This window comes from Lygodium microphyllum, chromosome 15 (assembly GCF_053477565.2).
Source record: "Lygodium microphyllum isolate KBCC chromosome 15, Lygodium_microphyllum_v1.1.10, whole genome shotgun sequence".
NCBI classification, from domain to species: domain Eukaryota; kingdom Viridiplantae; phylum Streptophyta; class Polypodiopsida; order Schizaeales; family Lygodiaceae; genus Lygodium; species Lygodium microphyllum.
In genome coordinates this window covers 13,407,200-13,420,839 of record NC_141149.1, presented here as the reverse complement: position 1 = coordinate 13,420,839, position 13,640 = coordinate 13,407,200, and the positions used below count along the sequence as shown (strand labels likewise).

Here is a 13,640-nt window from a genome sequence, read left to right as displayed (position 1 = left end):
ATTGTGGTCGTGTGAGTGGAACTGGGAGCTGGGTCTTACCGCAAAATCCTGGGTAGTGTCCCACACTTGAGGACCTAGTTCGTGCATAAGGGAGTTGTGGTGGGTGCGACTTAGGGAGACAGGTCTAAACTGTAGGTGAGTGTGATCTCCTTAGATATGTTCTACCCTTGATGTGCTCTAAGCATGTGTAGTGGGGAATGAAAAGGGCTAGGGGGTTAGGGATGGAGCCGACCGACTGAAGCCATTGAAGGCACCTAACTTGAGAACCCCTCGATGCAGTGCTTGTGGCCTATGCAAAGTGAGATGGTCTAACTGCTTTGCTTGTGAGGTGCTTCTCTTTCCTCTTTGTTCTCTTTTTTTTTTCTAAATTACATAGTCATGATGAGAGCTAGTCTTTGTTATCTGAGTGGGGTTGAGATAGGGGCCTAAGAGATTTATTTAAGAATTTTTGACTCTACAAGTACCCTTTGAGGTTCAGGCAGACTTGGAAAGTGGTAGTAGATAGAAATGGATGATTGCAATACATAAAGTGACTATCATTCATATCTTCGAGGAGGGAAAAGCAAAATGAAGGGAGAAGAGTAGTTTGCATCATCAATTGAGTCATGGCACAATTGTCTATGTCATTGGGATCAAAATAGAGGGTTGGAAGGCCGCGTTCTTGTGGAGTGGGATCTTGCCTAAGTAGTATTGTAAGTAGTCTAAGGTAATTACATGTAGTGATGAAAGCAAGGTCAGGGCAAGAGGAGAATTCATTTACAAAGTGGACTATAGAGTCATACAAATCTTCAGATGTGAAGACAAGGGTCTCTCCAAGTTTGGTACAATTCGCATTGTAGATTATAAGGAAGTCATATTGGCCGAGGACATTGGGGTCAAAATACACTTCTACTCTTCAAGGGTACGGCATGAACATTGCATTGTTTCACTTGAAGGGTAGGATGTTACAAAAAGGCAGCCAAGTATCCATATTCACATCATAGATGCGCCTTCTCCATGTGGGTTGGCACTCATAGCAAAGCACAAATCTAGGAACTTCAAAAACTCTATCTGCACAAGTTGGTGGAAAATTGGAAACTGAGATTGAAGGGGTTTCTGGCAGTTTTTTGTTGTTCCCAAATTATTAGGTCAACGTGGAAGCTTGCTGGAAAGTTGTCATGGCTTGGTGGAATAGGTGGCCATGTGCCAAAAGGAAATATACGAGCTCCTCTCTCAGCTCCTATTTTTCCTTTTTGTTGGGAAGTCGTCTTGAATTCCAACTCAACCACTACTATTTTCTTCTTCTCCTTAGATTTCTCTAACTGCGAGAGCAACTCTTTGACATACTCATTGTAGTCAACAACAACAGTTGGCGTCATTGTTGTAGGGATGGGAGTCGTGGAGGTTTCCACTTTCTATCGTTTTGGATTTTATCTTGACTCGGCATCTGTTGCTGCTGCCAGTCTCTTTTGCCCAACAATTGTGGCTTTCACACTCTTCCCCTGTGTTAGTTTCTTATTGACAAAGTAATCCACCCAGGCTATGAGATTGCTGGTATCTACAATGACTGGGGTGCCTTGAGTCGACATTGCTGTTGTGGTGGTGGGTATTAAGAGGGGTGGGATGGGGTCAATAGGGGCCTTGCCCTTTCCCTCAGCCACTGCCGGTGGTGTAATTTCTGGTACATGTGCATTCGAGCTCAGGCCTTCATCTCTTTGCGGGTTCAAGGTACCCAGCTTGTCTTGCATGCCTTGATGTTTGATGGACAAGTGTGTAGGTAGCACGATGTCCTCCTCTTCCTTTCTCTTCAATTCATCCTCCTTTTCAGTAGCCTTTCTTTTTCTCTCCTCTTTAGCTCTTTTTGATTCTTCTTCCAATCTCTCAGGCTCTTTTTTCTCTTTCTTTTTCCTTTCCTCCGCCTCTTTCTTCGACTCTTTCTTAGCTTTTTGCAAGTATGTCTTCTCCTTTTTCTTCCTTTCTTCTTCCTATTTCTCACATGTCATCTTTTTCTTGGGCTTTTTTGGTTTTCTTTTGCTGGGTTGGGCTTCTGGTTCTCCCTCCTCCTCACTAATTTTTCTCTCACTTGAGTACTCTCGTTCATGATAGGGAGGTGACCTTCCAGGTGTTTCATCAGCTCCTTCCTCTCCATCTCGTACCTCCTTTACTGCTTCCTCGATGAGAGTAGTCAAAATTTCCCCATACCCGATGAATGAGACTTTGGACAACGGTTTCTTTCTCTTATCTCCCTTTGATGCCAAGGATTCTTCACCAATCGACTTGCTTCCCAATGCTAGTGCTTGAGTGGATTGATCGATGGTTTTCCGCACATAGCCATTCCAATCTATTTCATCCAACGAGTGAGCTCTTGAGCTCTCTAGCATGGGTACATTAATTCTATGCATGAGGGAGTCGCATCTTTGGCTAGAGAAGAGGGAATGGACGACTTTTACTTACATTTTGATTTCTAGGTCGAGGATGTCTTGAATGCTTATGCCATCATTTGTCAAGACTTTCTTCTTCTTCATGTTCAACATGGAATAAATGTCCCGATCTATCTCCTTTCCACCTTGGATTCTAGATCTAGCGCCTTCTCCACCAAGGTCTCATTGAGCTGAATCTGAACTTGCTTAGCTCATTCTCCCCTCCCTAGAGTCATCGTCCCACATTCCCTGTCAAGATTGTAGGCCCTTGAAAATTCCACACATTTCTCGAGGTACTTGGCTTGGTTGCATTGCTCCACAATCCTTTTGGTAGCCTCCTCCTTAGCCACCACCTCTTCAATATTGTGGAATCTTCAGAACTTGAACTGGTTATAGGTGTGATTTTTGAGGGAAAGGCCATACCTCGATCTTTCCTCATCCGTGAATGGAAGACAGTGGGCACGATCTTGTTGTGTTGCCATCTTCAGCTTCTATAATGAAACCATGGTTCACCATTAGTATTCTTAAGGCACTTTCTTGCTAGAAGATAAGTAGGAGTTGATTATGCTTTTATGGAAAGAAGAACATACTTAAGCACAAAAAGAGAAATTTCCTTCGAGCAGTTCTATTCATTTCCAAAAATTTATGATATTTTTCCTTAATCACAAGCTAATTTTCATGTATTTTAGACATTGATTGAAACTTTAAATTTTTCATTGCATTTTTCATTCCCCTTACATGGTTGATTTCACCTTACCCCCTCCCACCTTGGCAATGAGAAGAATCCTTCCTAGGATTAGGGGTTGAGAGGTCAAGTGCATTCAATGCATGTTCTTGGTACTTTACTTCCGCATGAGCCAATCATAGAAATTCTCGGATTGTATTCTAGATTAGCATAGTGGTCCATGTTGAAAGGACGGATGCCTACTTGAGTGATGTAGGTGAAAATCCATGAGGAAGTCACTGTAGTCTACTTGATTGGTAATGTGTAACTCCTCCTCAGTCAGAATTCAATCTAAGTATGGGTGGGCCAAGAGGTGCTCTTTTAGGGGTTAGTTATGAATGGTGGTCAATACCCTATAGAAGGTTGGAGCTACATAAGTGGGGTCATACTCTGAGGTTTTGATGGAATATCCTTGCTCAACATTAGTTATGATTTGGTAGCCCTCTAGCTCCTATTGAAGTTGGAGAGCATACCATTTCCTCAAGAAAGAGAAGTTGGTGTCACTGAAGCGTTTTAAGTCCTCGATTTCTTGGTCTGTGGCAAGGACAATGCTCTTATCATAGGACGTAACGAGGCGTTACTTTCATGCATGTTCTTTAGAGATATCAATGGCAATTAGCTCCTCAGCTACTTTGGAAGCCTTAACAAATACAAATTTTGATTCTTCCCAAGAACAACGGAGTGTACTCACTTCCGTCACTATAGGCTTGTACAAAAGACCTAAATCCAAAATGTCATAGCTTTTAGCAGGTGTCATAAAGGTAGCCTCCAAGTATTTGAGGCAATCAACCAAGTCATTCCCTATATTCTCTGCTAAGTTTGCGGTCAAGATTAGAATTGATCTCCACTCATAAGAGTGTCTATGGCCGATTAGTGGATGGCAAACTAGATAGTTGATAAGGTGATTATTGTAGGTTGGGTTGCTCCTGAGATTGTGGCTTGGCCTCTTATTCAATGAGCTTGGTTGGAGCTGCGAATGTTGTGCTACTAGATGCTTCTAAGGCCTTAAGGGCACATGTAGGATTAGGTTGAGGTAGCTTGTGAGTAGCGGGCTGCAATTTTTGTCGATAGCTCGGTTTAGGATCTGTTAGCCTAGGCTTTTGAGGTTCTATGGGTTTCGCAACCTAAGTCTTGTGAGAATGCATGGATCTTCAGCATGGCTGCAGCTATGGAGGTTGGAAAGTGGTGACTAGAATCATTGCAACATGGACAAATAACACTAACTATTACTTGAGTGAATTAGGTTCCAAGATTGAATGCTTGGACTCATAAATACAATCTGAAGTAGGACGTGACAATGACACAGAGTGTAATACAAAGTTCGATAGCATTTTTTGAAAGATGAACCAAGTACATGCTTTTATAGCTTTTCCAGCTTCTCCACTCTCCTCATTGTTTTTATGGGATACAAGTCTCCTCATAATGCAACATACATCATTTGACCTATTTTTCAACACCTCCCCTCAAATGATGAATTTTTAGACTTGTTGGCTTTTGGCTCCCCTACATGATGACATGGCCCGGGAGACTAGCTCATGGGTAGCCTAGTCAAGTCAAGCTTGAAATTTTACATTTTTGGCAAGGGTTTTTTTTTCCAATATACAAATCTGCTAAGGGAAAAACATGATCCACTATGGGAAAGTTACAATGAAAATTTCTTTAGAATAATCTGTCAGAGCTTTTGATGGTGGTAGAAGCATCTTCTTCTTCTTCTCCTTCATTCATAAACTAACCTTGATGGTGATCATCTTGCACCTGTTGTGCTCTCTTCTTGTGAAAACATTCACTGGCTACATGGCCAGTCTTGCCACAGTAATGAAAAATAATTCGGTCCTCGTTGCTGTTGGGTGGTGAATCCTCGATCATGCCCTTTTGTTGCATAAGTATTCTTGGTGTACAAAAAAGGTTATCCCTTGAGTTGGTTTCTTTTACATCCTTGCTTTCTTCATCAAGCAGTGAGTGCTCAATGTCTTTGAGTGAGAGATTGGGAACATTACTTAGTGTTGAAACAAGTTTCTCATATGTTTCATGATTAACACTCGCAAGTGGTACTGCTATTGCCTTATCTTCATCAATGTTCTTTTTAAGAGTTGCAAGTTGAGTTTTAAGAATCTTGAACTTATTAATGTGCACAATCATAGAGGAACTATCTTTTACATCCAACTTATAAAATTGCATGAGTAATTTTACCTTTGAGTTCTTTTCTTGGGTGCCAAAGATCATTTCAAGATCTTCCCATGCCTTCTTTGCATCCGTGATGCTAGAAATATGATGTAATACATCATCAAATAGACCCCAGGCAATAATACCTAGAGCTTTGTTGTTTATCTTATTCCATGCCTTTGTCTTAGGCTGAAATTCTACAGCACCTTCATCTTTAGTATCTTCCTTCTTGTCATCAACATCTTCTTCCTTGTCTTCAAACAAGTCCCACAAGTCTTTGCACATGAGGTGGTACATTGTCTTTTCCTTCTAGGCATGAAAGCCTTCCCCATTAAACTTTTCTATCTGCTCTAGTTCAATCATTTTAGAAGGAGGTCTTACCATGAGAATTCTCAGGCAATGTCTATCCTTTTACAAGAAGATTGATATTTATAAGGAATTTGAGCAATGTGACTTTAAATCATTACACAAACTGAGAATAATCTTCGAAGCACGAATTAGAAGGTGAGTTACTATTTGAGTATCAATAGATATTATGTCTTGAATGAAGACCTTGATGTTAAACTTGATGTTGATGCTTAGGCTTCTCAAGCCTTCCTCTTGCTGAGTTTGAAGATTGCACTTAGCAAAGACTGAGCAAATTTGAGTGGCAAAGACTTCAATGGGATGAAGTGAGAGAAAAGCTTGAACTATTGTAGCTATGGAGTTATTATGTCAATTCTTCTATCACGGTTTTCTAGTGACTAGTTTTTTTCCTTCTAGCAGCGTGACCTGTGGACAATTCGAGTTGAGATTTTGTCTAAAGGTAACCTAGACCATGGGCTACAAAATCCCTAATGTCGCAGGAGTAATGGCAGTGGCCTTCATCAACACAAAATATATGACTACTATCAGACACAGATCTGGACAGATTGACGAATTCCTACAATGTTGCTCAAACAAGCAACCAATGTCCACTTGTGATGTGACATGAACCTACGCAGGGAGTCAAGGAAGAAATCCCTAGAAGGATGCTAGTGAAGATATGGCTTAGTTTGTTCTCCCTGAGTCCTCTAGCAGAGATCAGTACATGATGGCTATTGCAGACCAAAGGTTATGTGCTTGGACTAAGTTTGCTAGAGGTTGTGAGAGACTAAGAGAGCAGTCAAGAGAGTTAGCCTATGCTCACCATGGTTCTTGATACCATGTGAGAATGCATGGATCTTGAGCATGGCTGCAGCTATGGAGGTGGAAAAGTGGTGACTAGAATCATTGCAACATGAACAAATGATACTAACTATTACTTGAGTGAATTAGATTCTAAGATCGAATACTTGGACTCATAAACACAATCTCAAGTAGGATGTGATAATGACATAGAGTGTAGTACAAAGTACAATAGCATTTTTTGAAAGATGAACCAAGTACATGCTTTTATAGCTTTTTCGACTTCTCCACTCTCCTCACTATGCTCATGGGATACAAGTCTCCTCATCATATATCATACATCATTTGACCTATTTTCCAACAAGTCTCTTATGGCATATGTGCCTGATTCGCCTTGATGCTTTGGGTGGTCAAGCTTGAAGGCAATGTTCGAGTAGTGCCCTTGGCCATCTTGGCTTTAGGTACCCATATCCATGTATTACCCTCGTAATAGCCTTGAGCTTGCAATAAGGCCTTGGAGACCTATCGCGGCTTGATCGTTCGTCTCGATCTTAGTAGTTTCATTTTGTTCTTAGCCTTGCGTGGTCATGGGAGTCTGCTTCTAGGTGGTGGGCCTTGATGTTTAGGTATCCATTGAAGCTTTGGTTTGTAGGCCTTAGCTTTGGCTCCATGTCTTGAGGTTTGACTGGTTGTGATCCTTGGACTTGGTGATGGGTTTCTCTACTGGTGGCTTTGCAAACTTTCAAGGAGTCGTGCATCCCTTGTTGAAAGTGGTGACTATACATATGTTGCTTATGGGAAGATGAATGCGTTGGGACTCGTAGTTGACATTGCAATGAGCTTGCTTTTTAAATGTGTGTCTTAACAATGATTCTATACCTACATCTTTAGTGTTTGGAAACACATAGAAGATAATTGGTATGCTCTCAAACTCGATAGAGATTGCTACTTTACACTTTTGCAAAAGTGCATATGATTAACCCCCAAATGGGCTAAGTTTGGCGTTAGTGGGCTGTGACTACGGTTTGCCAATTTGGGTCCAATGATCGTGAGTTAGGACTTTAAAGTCAGCTCCCTCATTGATCAGTGCATTGAGGGTTGGCAGTGACTATTATGCTCCCTCATCGATTAGTGCATTAAGGGTGGACGTGTGCTTGGCACTGAGTGTTATGCTTAGGTTAGGTGGTTCTACTGCTTCCTCATCCTCAGTCTCTGTAATTGTGGCCACTCGTACATTGACAGGGACTCTAGCATTGGAGGCTCATGTAATGGGTGCATGGGAGGGTAGTACTTTGATGCGACTACCATTGAAGAAGCCTATGCCCTCTTTCTCTAGGGTTTTGAGTTCCACATTACTACCGGTTTTGTGAATGGCATGGACTCTGAAAGGCCATAGCCCTCTAAACTTCATCTTCTATTTATGACCCTTGATTGAGTACAAGAGTACTAAGTCTCCTTGTTTGAAATCTCATTGTAGAGGAATAATAGCTTGAAGGGCCGGGTTTGGAGTTCTCCTTGCTTCCAAATACTCAGTTCCTAGGGCCAATTGACACGTGCCATGCTTGTCAAACCAGCTTTTGCGTCTTACCTTCTCACATATCAATTTGTGAGTAGCTAGAAGTCAAGTTTTCAATAGGCATTCTAGCCTAATTAGGCACTCTATCCATGCTTCCTTTCCATCGCATCTCTTTTGAAGAGAGATTCTCAGGCTAGGAACAAAGAACTCTATGAGTAGAATTGCTTCACTTCCATAGGTCAACCTAAAGGGAGTCTGTCCTATACCTGTTTTATAGGCTATGCAATAGGCCCACAAGGCTGCCCATCAATTTGTTATCCCAATCACTACTGCGCAAAGTAGAGACTACTTTGGGTAGGACATTCACTAAGATTTTATTAGTAGACTCAGCCTAGCCATTCACTTGAGGATAGTAAGGCAAAGACTTTCAATGGATGATTAGAAAGGTAGAGAGAAGGTAAGCGATCACTTCATTAATGAAGTGCATGCCTTGGTCACTAACCAGTTTGATGGAGCAAATGAATCATGAGATCACCTACTCCCACAAGAACTTGGAAGTAGTCCTAGCGTCATTCTTTTGAGTTGCTCGTACTTCAGCCCACTTCGTGAGATAATCCGTGGCAACAATGATGTATTTGGCTTGTGAATACTGTGCCATAGGACTAATCGGTCCAATGAAGTCGATTCTCCACTTTTCACAATGAATACACTCCAAATAACAAAATACGCAAGCCACTTACAATCCATTCGTAGTACAAACTCGACATATCTTATGTCAATCATGGGATTTTAGCCTAGATAATTGGTCGTCTTTAGAAAATGCAGACCTAAGAGAACGCATCATACCCGCCGGAGTGCGGATAGACTTGACTATTTGCTTTGCAATGCGCTCTTCTTTAGTGGACAAAATCCAAGGAGCGTGAGGTAGCTGCAAGCAACCATCAGCACTCGACTGCGGCCAAAGCATCTCCATCTTGCCTACCTCCTTCAAATCCATTCGTGCCCCTACAATGTCTCTCTTTCATGTGATGTGGTCCCATAATAAGTTGCCCACGTTCTTGAAAATATGCATGGGATCCAACAAGTGGTTGATCTGTAAGTGGGTCCAATATGGCAACTCGTAGAAAACTGAGAACCGTCGCATTCGTTTGGATGTGACTCCATGTGGACCATTTTCAGCTCGTACCAGCTTTGGGCATTCATACGTGCTGGAGGTCCTCCAAGAAAACCTTTCCTGAGTTCATGACCCTCTAGCAAGAAAGCGGCGTGTCCTTGACCCCCTCCTCCCACAAAATCTTAAGCTCATCGACTAATGGACGAAGATACACGTCCATATTTTTAGCTTTGTAGCAGCCGGGAACGAGCAAGCTAAGGATGAGATGTCCTTTTTTCGTAGAAGGCCATGGAGGGATATTGTAATTGACAAGGACTATAGACCACACACTGTAAGACGTTGAGTGCATACCGAATGGGTTCACGCTATCCATAGCAAGACCGAGCCAAAGATTCCTTGGTTCTCGAACAAAGCCTGGAAAGGTAGAGTCAATGTGGCTCCATGCGTGTGAATCCACTGATATTCATTGAACTCCATTTGTGGATCTATTCTGTGTATGCTACATTGTCAAGCTTGCCATGTTGGATATACGAAACATGTGGTTTATGCAGGGGATAAATTTAACACCCCTCCAAGCTCCTAGTGAACACATGTGATTTCCAAGTTCTTGGCGAGCCCACTGTTGTGGCATCATTAACTGATAGAAAGACGTTGAGCTTCAGTTTGGAGTCTACTGAAAAGCTGAGGTAGTCCATGAAGTCTAGGTAAGAAGTTAAGAACAGCAAAGGACGAATTGTCTATGTGGGCGCGTGAAGGGCGACACGTTTATGTAGCCTGGAGACCAGTGGGGACTCGGGAGTAGTCCTTAAATTCTGTCCGCACGTTTATGTTCATGACTAGGCATTTTTGGCGTGGGGCGAAGCTTCCTTAAATGATCTATCTAACCTCGTTGATGATCTTGCGAGTAGGGCGTCGGCGGGACCTTGCATGGTGGCTCTGCCATTCTAATTCTTATATAAGGATCGCAACTTGCAAGCGTTGCTTGCATCAAGAAAAGAAAAGAGCAACGTAGAAGGAAGTCTGGTCCAGTGCTAGTGCTAGTGCTGCCGCCGCCCAAAGAGTTCAAGCACCGATTATACTGTTCGAGGGGTGATGGCTCCGCCGGCAGCTGGGCCGATCGTGATGGGGGGAAGTTTCCGGGATCATGTGAAGGGAATAAAGGAGCAGCTGGACGAGGGGCTGAGTGTGGTGCCGGAGAGGTACATCCGGCCGGACTTCGAGCGGCCGAAGCTGGAGGAGGTGACGACGGAGCTGCAGATCCCGGTCATCGACCTCACGGACCTGCTGGCGGCCAACGGCGCCGCCCGGCGAGCGGAGGTGGTGAGGAGGATCGGGGAAGCCTGCGAGGAGTGGGGATTCTTCCAGGTCGCTCCGTCGACCCCACCTCGATCGACATCTATACGACTCTCGCGCATATATTATGTTTTTCTTCTCTATTAAAACATTAGAAAAATAACCTCATTTTGGTTGTAAGCGAAGCTCTCTTGCTTGTTCCTTGTGGTTATACAGGTGACCAACCACAACGTGAACGTGCCCAAGATCCTTTAAGGCGTGAAGCGGTTCTACGAGCTGCCCGCGGAGGAGAAGAAGCGCCTGCCGTCGCACAACGCCGACAGCGGCATCACCTTCTCCACGGGCTTCAACAACGCGCCGGGCGCCGCCCAGGACTGGAAGGACGCCCTCATCGTCCGCCGCCGCCCGGGCGTGTGCAACGGCTTCCCGGAAGCCCACGAGGTGTTCAGGTGCTTACACATACATACATACATCATGGGCTTATTTTCTCTCTAATCAGAACAGTAGCCGACCGTCTGTCATGAGTATTAGCAGGAGCGAAATCGGATTATATTTACGTAACATGATTATTTGAGGTGAATTGCAGAGAGGACCTCCTGGAGTACCAGGCCGCCATCGACCAGCTGGCGGCCACGCTGTACCAGGCCATCTTCGAGAGCCTGGGGCTGAGCTCGGAGTACATATGGAAGAGCGGGGCGGTGCCCAGCATCGACCGCCTGGTCCTGGGCATCAACTTCTACCCGCCCTGCCCGGACCCCAGCCTCGTCTTCGCCCTCAGCGCCCACTCCGACGTCAGCAGCTTCACCGTCCTCCTGCCCGACGAGGTGCCCGGCCTGCAGGTGAAGAAGGGCGACAAGTGGGTGGCCGTCTTCCCAGAGCCTAACGCCTTCATCATCAACATCGCGGACCAGATCGAGGTACGCTTATGATCGCTAACTGCCGGCGCACCCTTTAACATCATCGTCGTCGTTATCATCATCATGGCGTCAGTATAATTGTTTCTGCAGAGCTAGATGGCTAGCTGTACTTAAATTTACGAGTGATCAGTAACGAACAATTATGCTTGTCGTTCGTGAGGTTCCTAGAAATTACTAATTCACTATGTGGTGCGCCTGCCTCATGCCTCTTCCTGCCTCCCTCCCCGTTGATGCAGATCCTCACCAACGCCAAGTACAAGAGCGTGGAGCACCGCGTGGTGGCCAACAAGGGCCGGTCCCGCACCTCCCTGGCGGCCTTCTACGGGCCCCCTGAGGAGACCAAGATCGCGCCCCTGCCGGCCCTGTGTAGCGAGCAGAGCCCGCCGGTGTTCCGGGAGGTGGTGTTCGGGGAGTACCTGCGCGACTACTACTCCAACAACCTGCCGCTCTACAAGACCACCCTCAACTACGCTGGCGGCAAATACGTCGCGCCCTCCGCCTAGCTCTGTCTACTTAGCTTGATACATTATTTATAGTTACAGTTATACATTCTGTTTAGCTTGATACATTATTTACAGTTACAGTTATACATTCTGTTTAGCTTAGCCGGTCCCTCGAGACATTATAGTTACAGTTATACATTCTGTTTAGCTTAGCCGGCCCCTCGAGACATTGCGACCGCCTATGTTAACCACTACGTTCACATCTAATGTTAGAGAAAATGGTGGTCTTAGCGTATCACAAAGTCTGTTACATTAGAAGATTTCCTATTATACTTTAGTCCACAAGAAGGATTTTCAAAATTTAGTTTGTTTATAAAAGTTATGGAATAGTGTGAATTCTAAAAATATGTCCCCTTTCACAAGAATCCAATGGGATATGTGTGTGTTTTCCAAAAACAAATGTTCTTGAACATTGTGTTTAGCACATGCGGCAAAGTTGTTCTAAAACTGATGGCCCCAATGCTACATTGCCATTTATGAGTCACCCAAACCACTACCAGGTAGGTAAAATATGGTACAACTTTCTCCAAACCAACTAGGTGCACCTCAAAAAAAGTAAGTGTACCACATGTGACTAACAAATGGCTTATTTTACTCAATTAAATTTTAAAGGAGTACATTTACTTAAGGGATTTTTCAAATATGGTTTGAAAACCCCTTAAGTGTCTTAGGAAAGTGGGTCATTTTTATAACATTATCACATGTAAGCAAAGGGTAATTTGTTCTAAGTTCGATGGCCCCATTGCTACATTGCCATTTATGAGTCACCAAACCACTACCATGTATGTAAAATATGACAAGATTGTGGGAGAAAAGGAAGGAGTCTCACTTGTAGCTTTCTTGCTTGCACAATGGGGGATACACACACAGGTGGAGGCTGAAAATAGTTTTCCTCTTCTTAGTTGTGTAAGCCAAAAAGAACTCAAGTACATAGAAATAGAAGAACCCTATATATGGGTCTCAAACCAAACTCAACTAACTAAGGTGGCATACTAACTGAGCCACGAGCTAGAGTAGAAAAGGATAGCTGTCATCTAGCTATTATTCATGGGCGGTGTACCAACCGCATTTGCAACTGACAAGTCGGTGACATAAATGCACAACGGTCACCCTGGCATATAATGAGTGGAGCTTGATATCTCAACACTCCCCCTCGAGCTCAATCCCAATTCCTGCACACCAAGCAGGTCTCTGAACTTGCGCAACTTCTCTGTGCCCAATGCCTTCCTGAATATGTCAGCTACCTGATCCTCTGTGCTGATATAAACTAGATCAATAAGACCTAGTAAAACCCTCTCCCGCATATAGTGATAATGCACCTCAATGTGCTTTGTTCTAGCATGATAGACTGGGTTATTTTCCAAGTGTATACTGCTCATGTTGTCACAATAAATGACAACTGGTTCATCTATAGACTGATGCATATCATAAAGTAGCTTATGCAACCAAGCTACCTCACATGCAACCATTGTTGCACCCCTGTACTCAGCCTCTGTGCTCGACAAGGCAACTGTAGGCTGTTTCTTGTTGCTCCAAGTGACTGCAGCACTCCCAAAAGAGAACACATATCCACTGGTAGATCGTCTATCAAAAATACTACCAACCCAATCAGCATCAGTGTATCCATGCAACTGTATTTGAACCCCAGTGTCGTAAAATAGTCCATACTGCAATGTGGACTTCACATACCTGAGTATGCGTCTAGCCGCATCCAAATGCGATTTCCTTGGAGCCTGCATAAACTAACTTACCAATCCAACAACATAGCTCAAATCTGGCTTGGTAATAGTCATATAAGTCAAACTTCCTACTATGCGTCTGTACATAGTAGGGTCTTCGAGAAGCTCACATGCATCTGCGCTCAG

At 43.9% G+C, this 13,640-nt stretch overlaps 1 protein-coding gene across 1 annotated transcript; it reads left to right on the top strand.

Annotated features, from left to right (window-relative positions):
* The first annotated feature begins 1,602 nt into the window (after positions 1-1,602).
* LOC148024276 (uncharacterized) lies at positions 1,603-12,082 on the top strand. Its single transcript, XM_087695063.1, has 5 exons — positions 1,603-1,660; positions 10,023-10,427; positions 10,572-10,804; positions 10,942-11,272; positions 11,509-12,082. Exons 1-4 carry the CDS (start codon positions 1,603-1,605, stop codon positions 11,236-11,238), a joined length of 993 nt encoding a protein of 330 aa, XP_087551189.1. The 3' UTR covers positions 11,239-11,272; positions 11,509-12,082.
* The last annotated feature ends 1,558 nt before the right edge of the window (positions 12,083-13,640 follow it).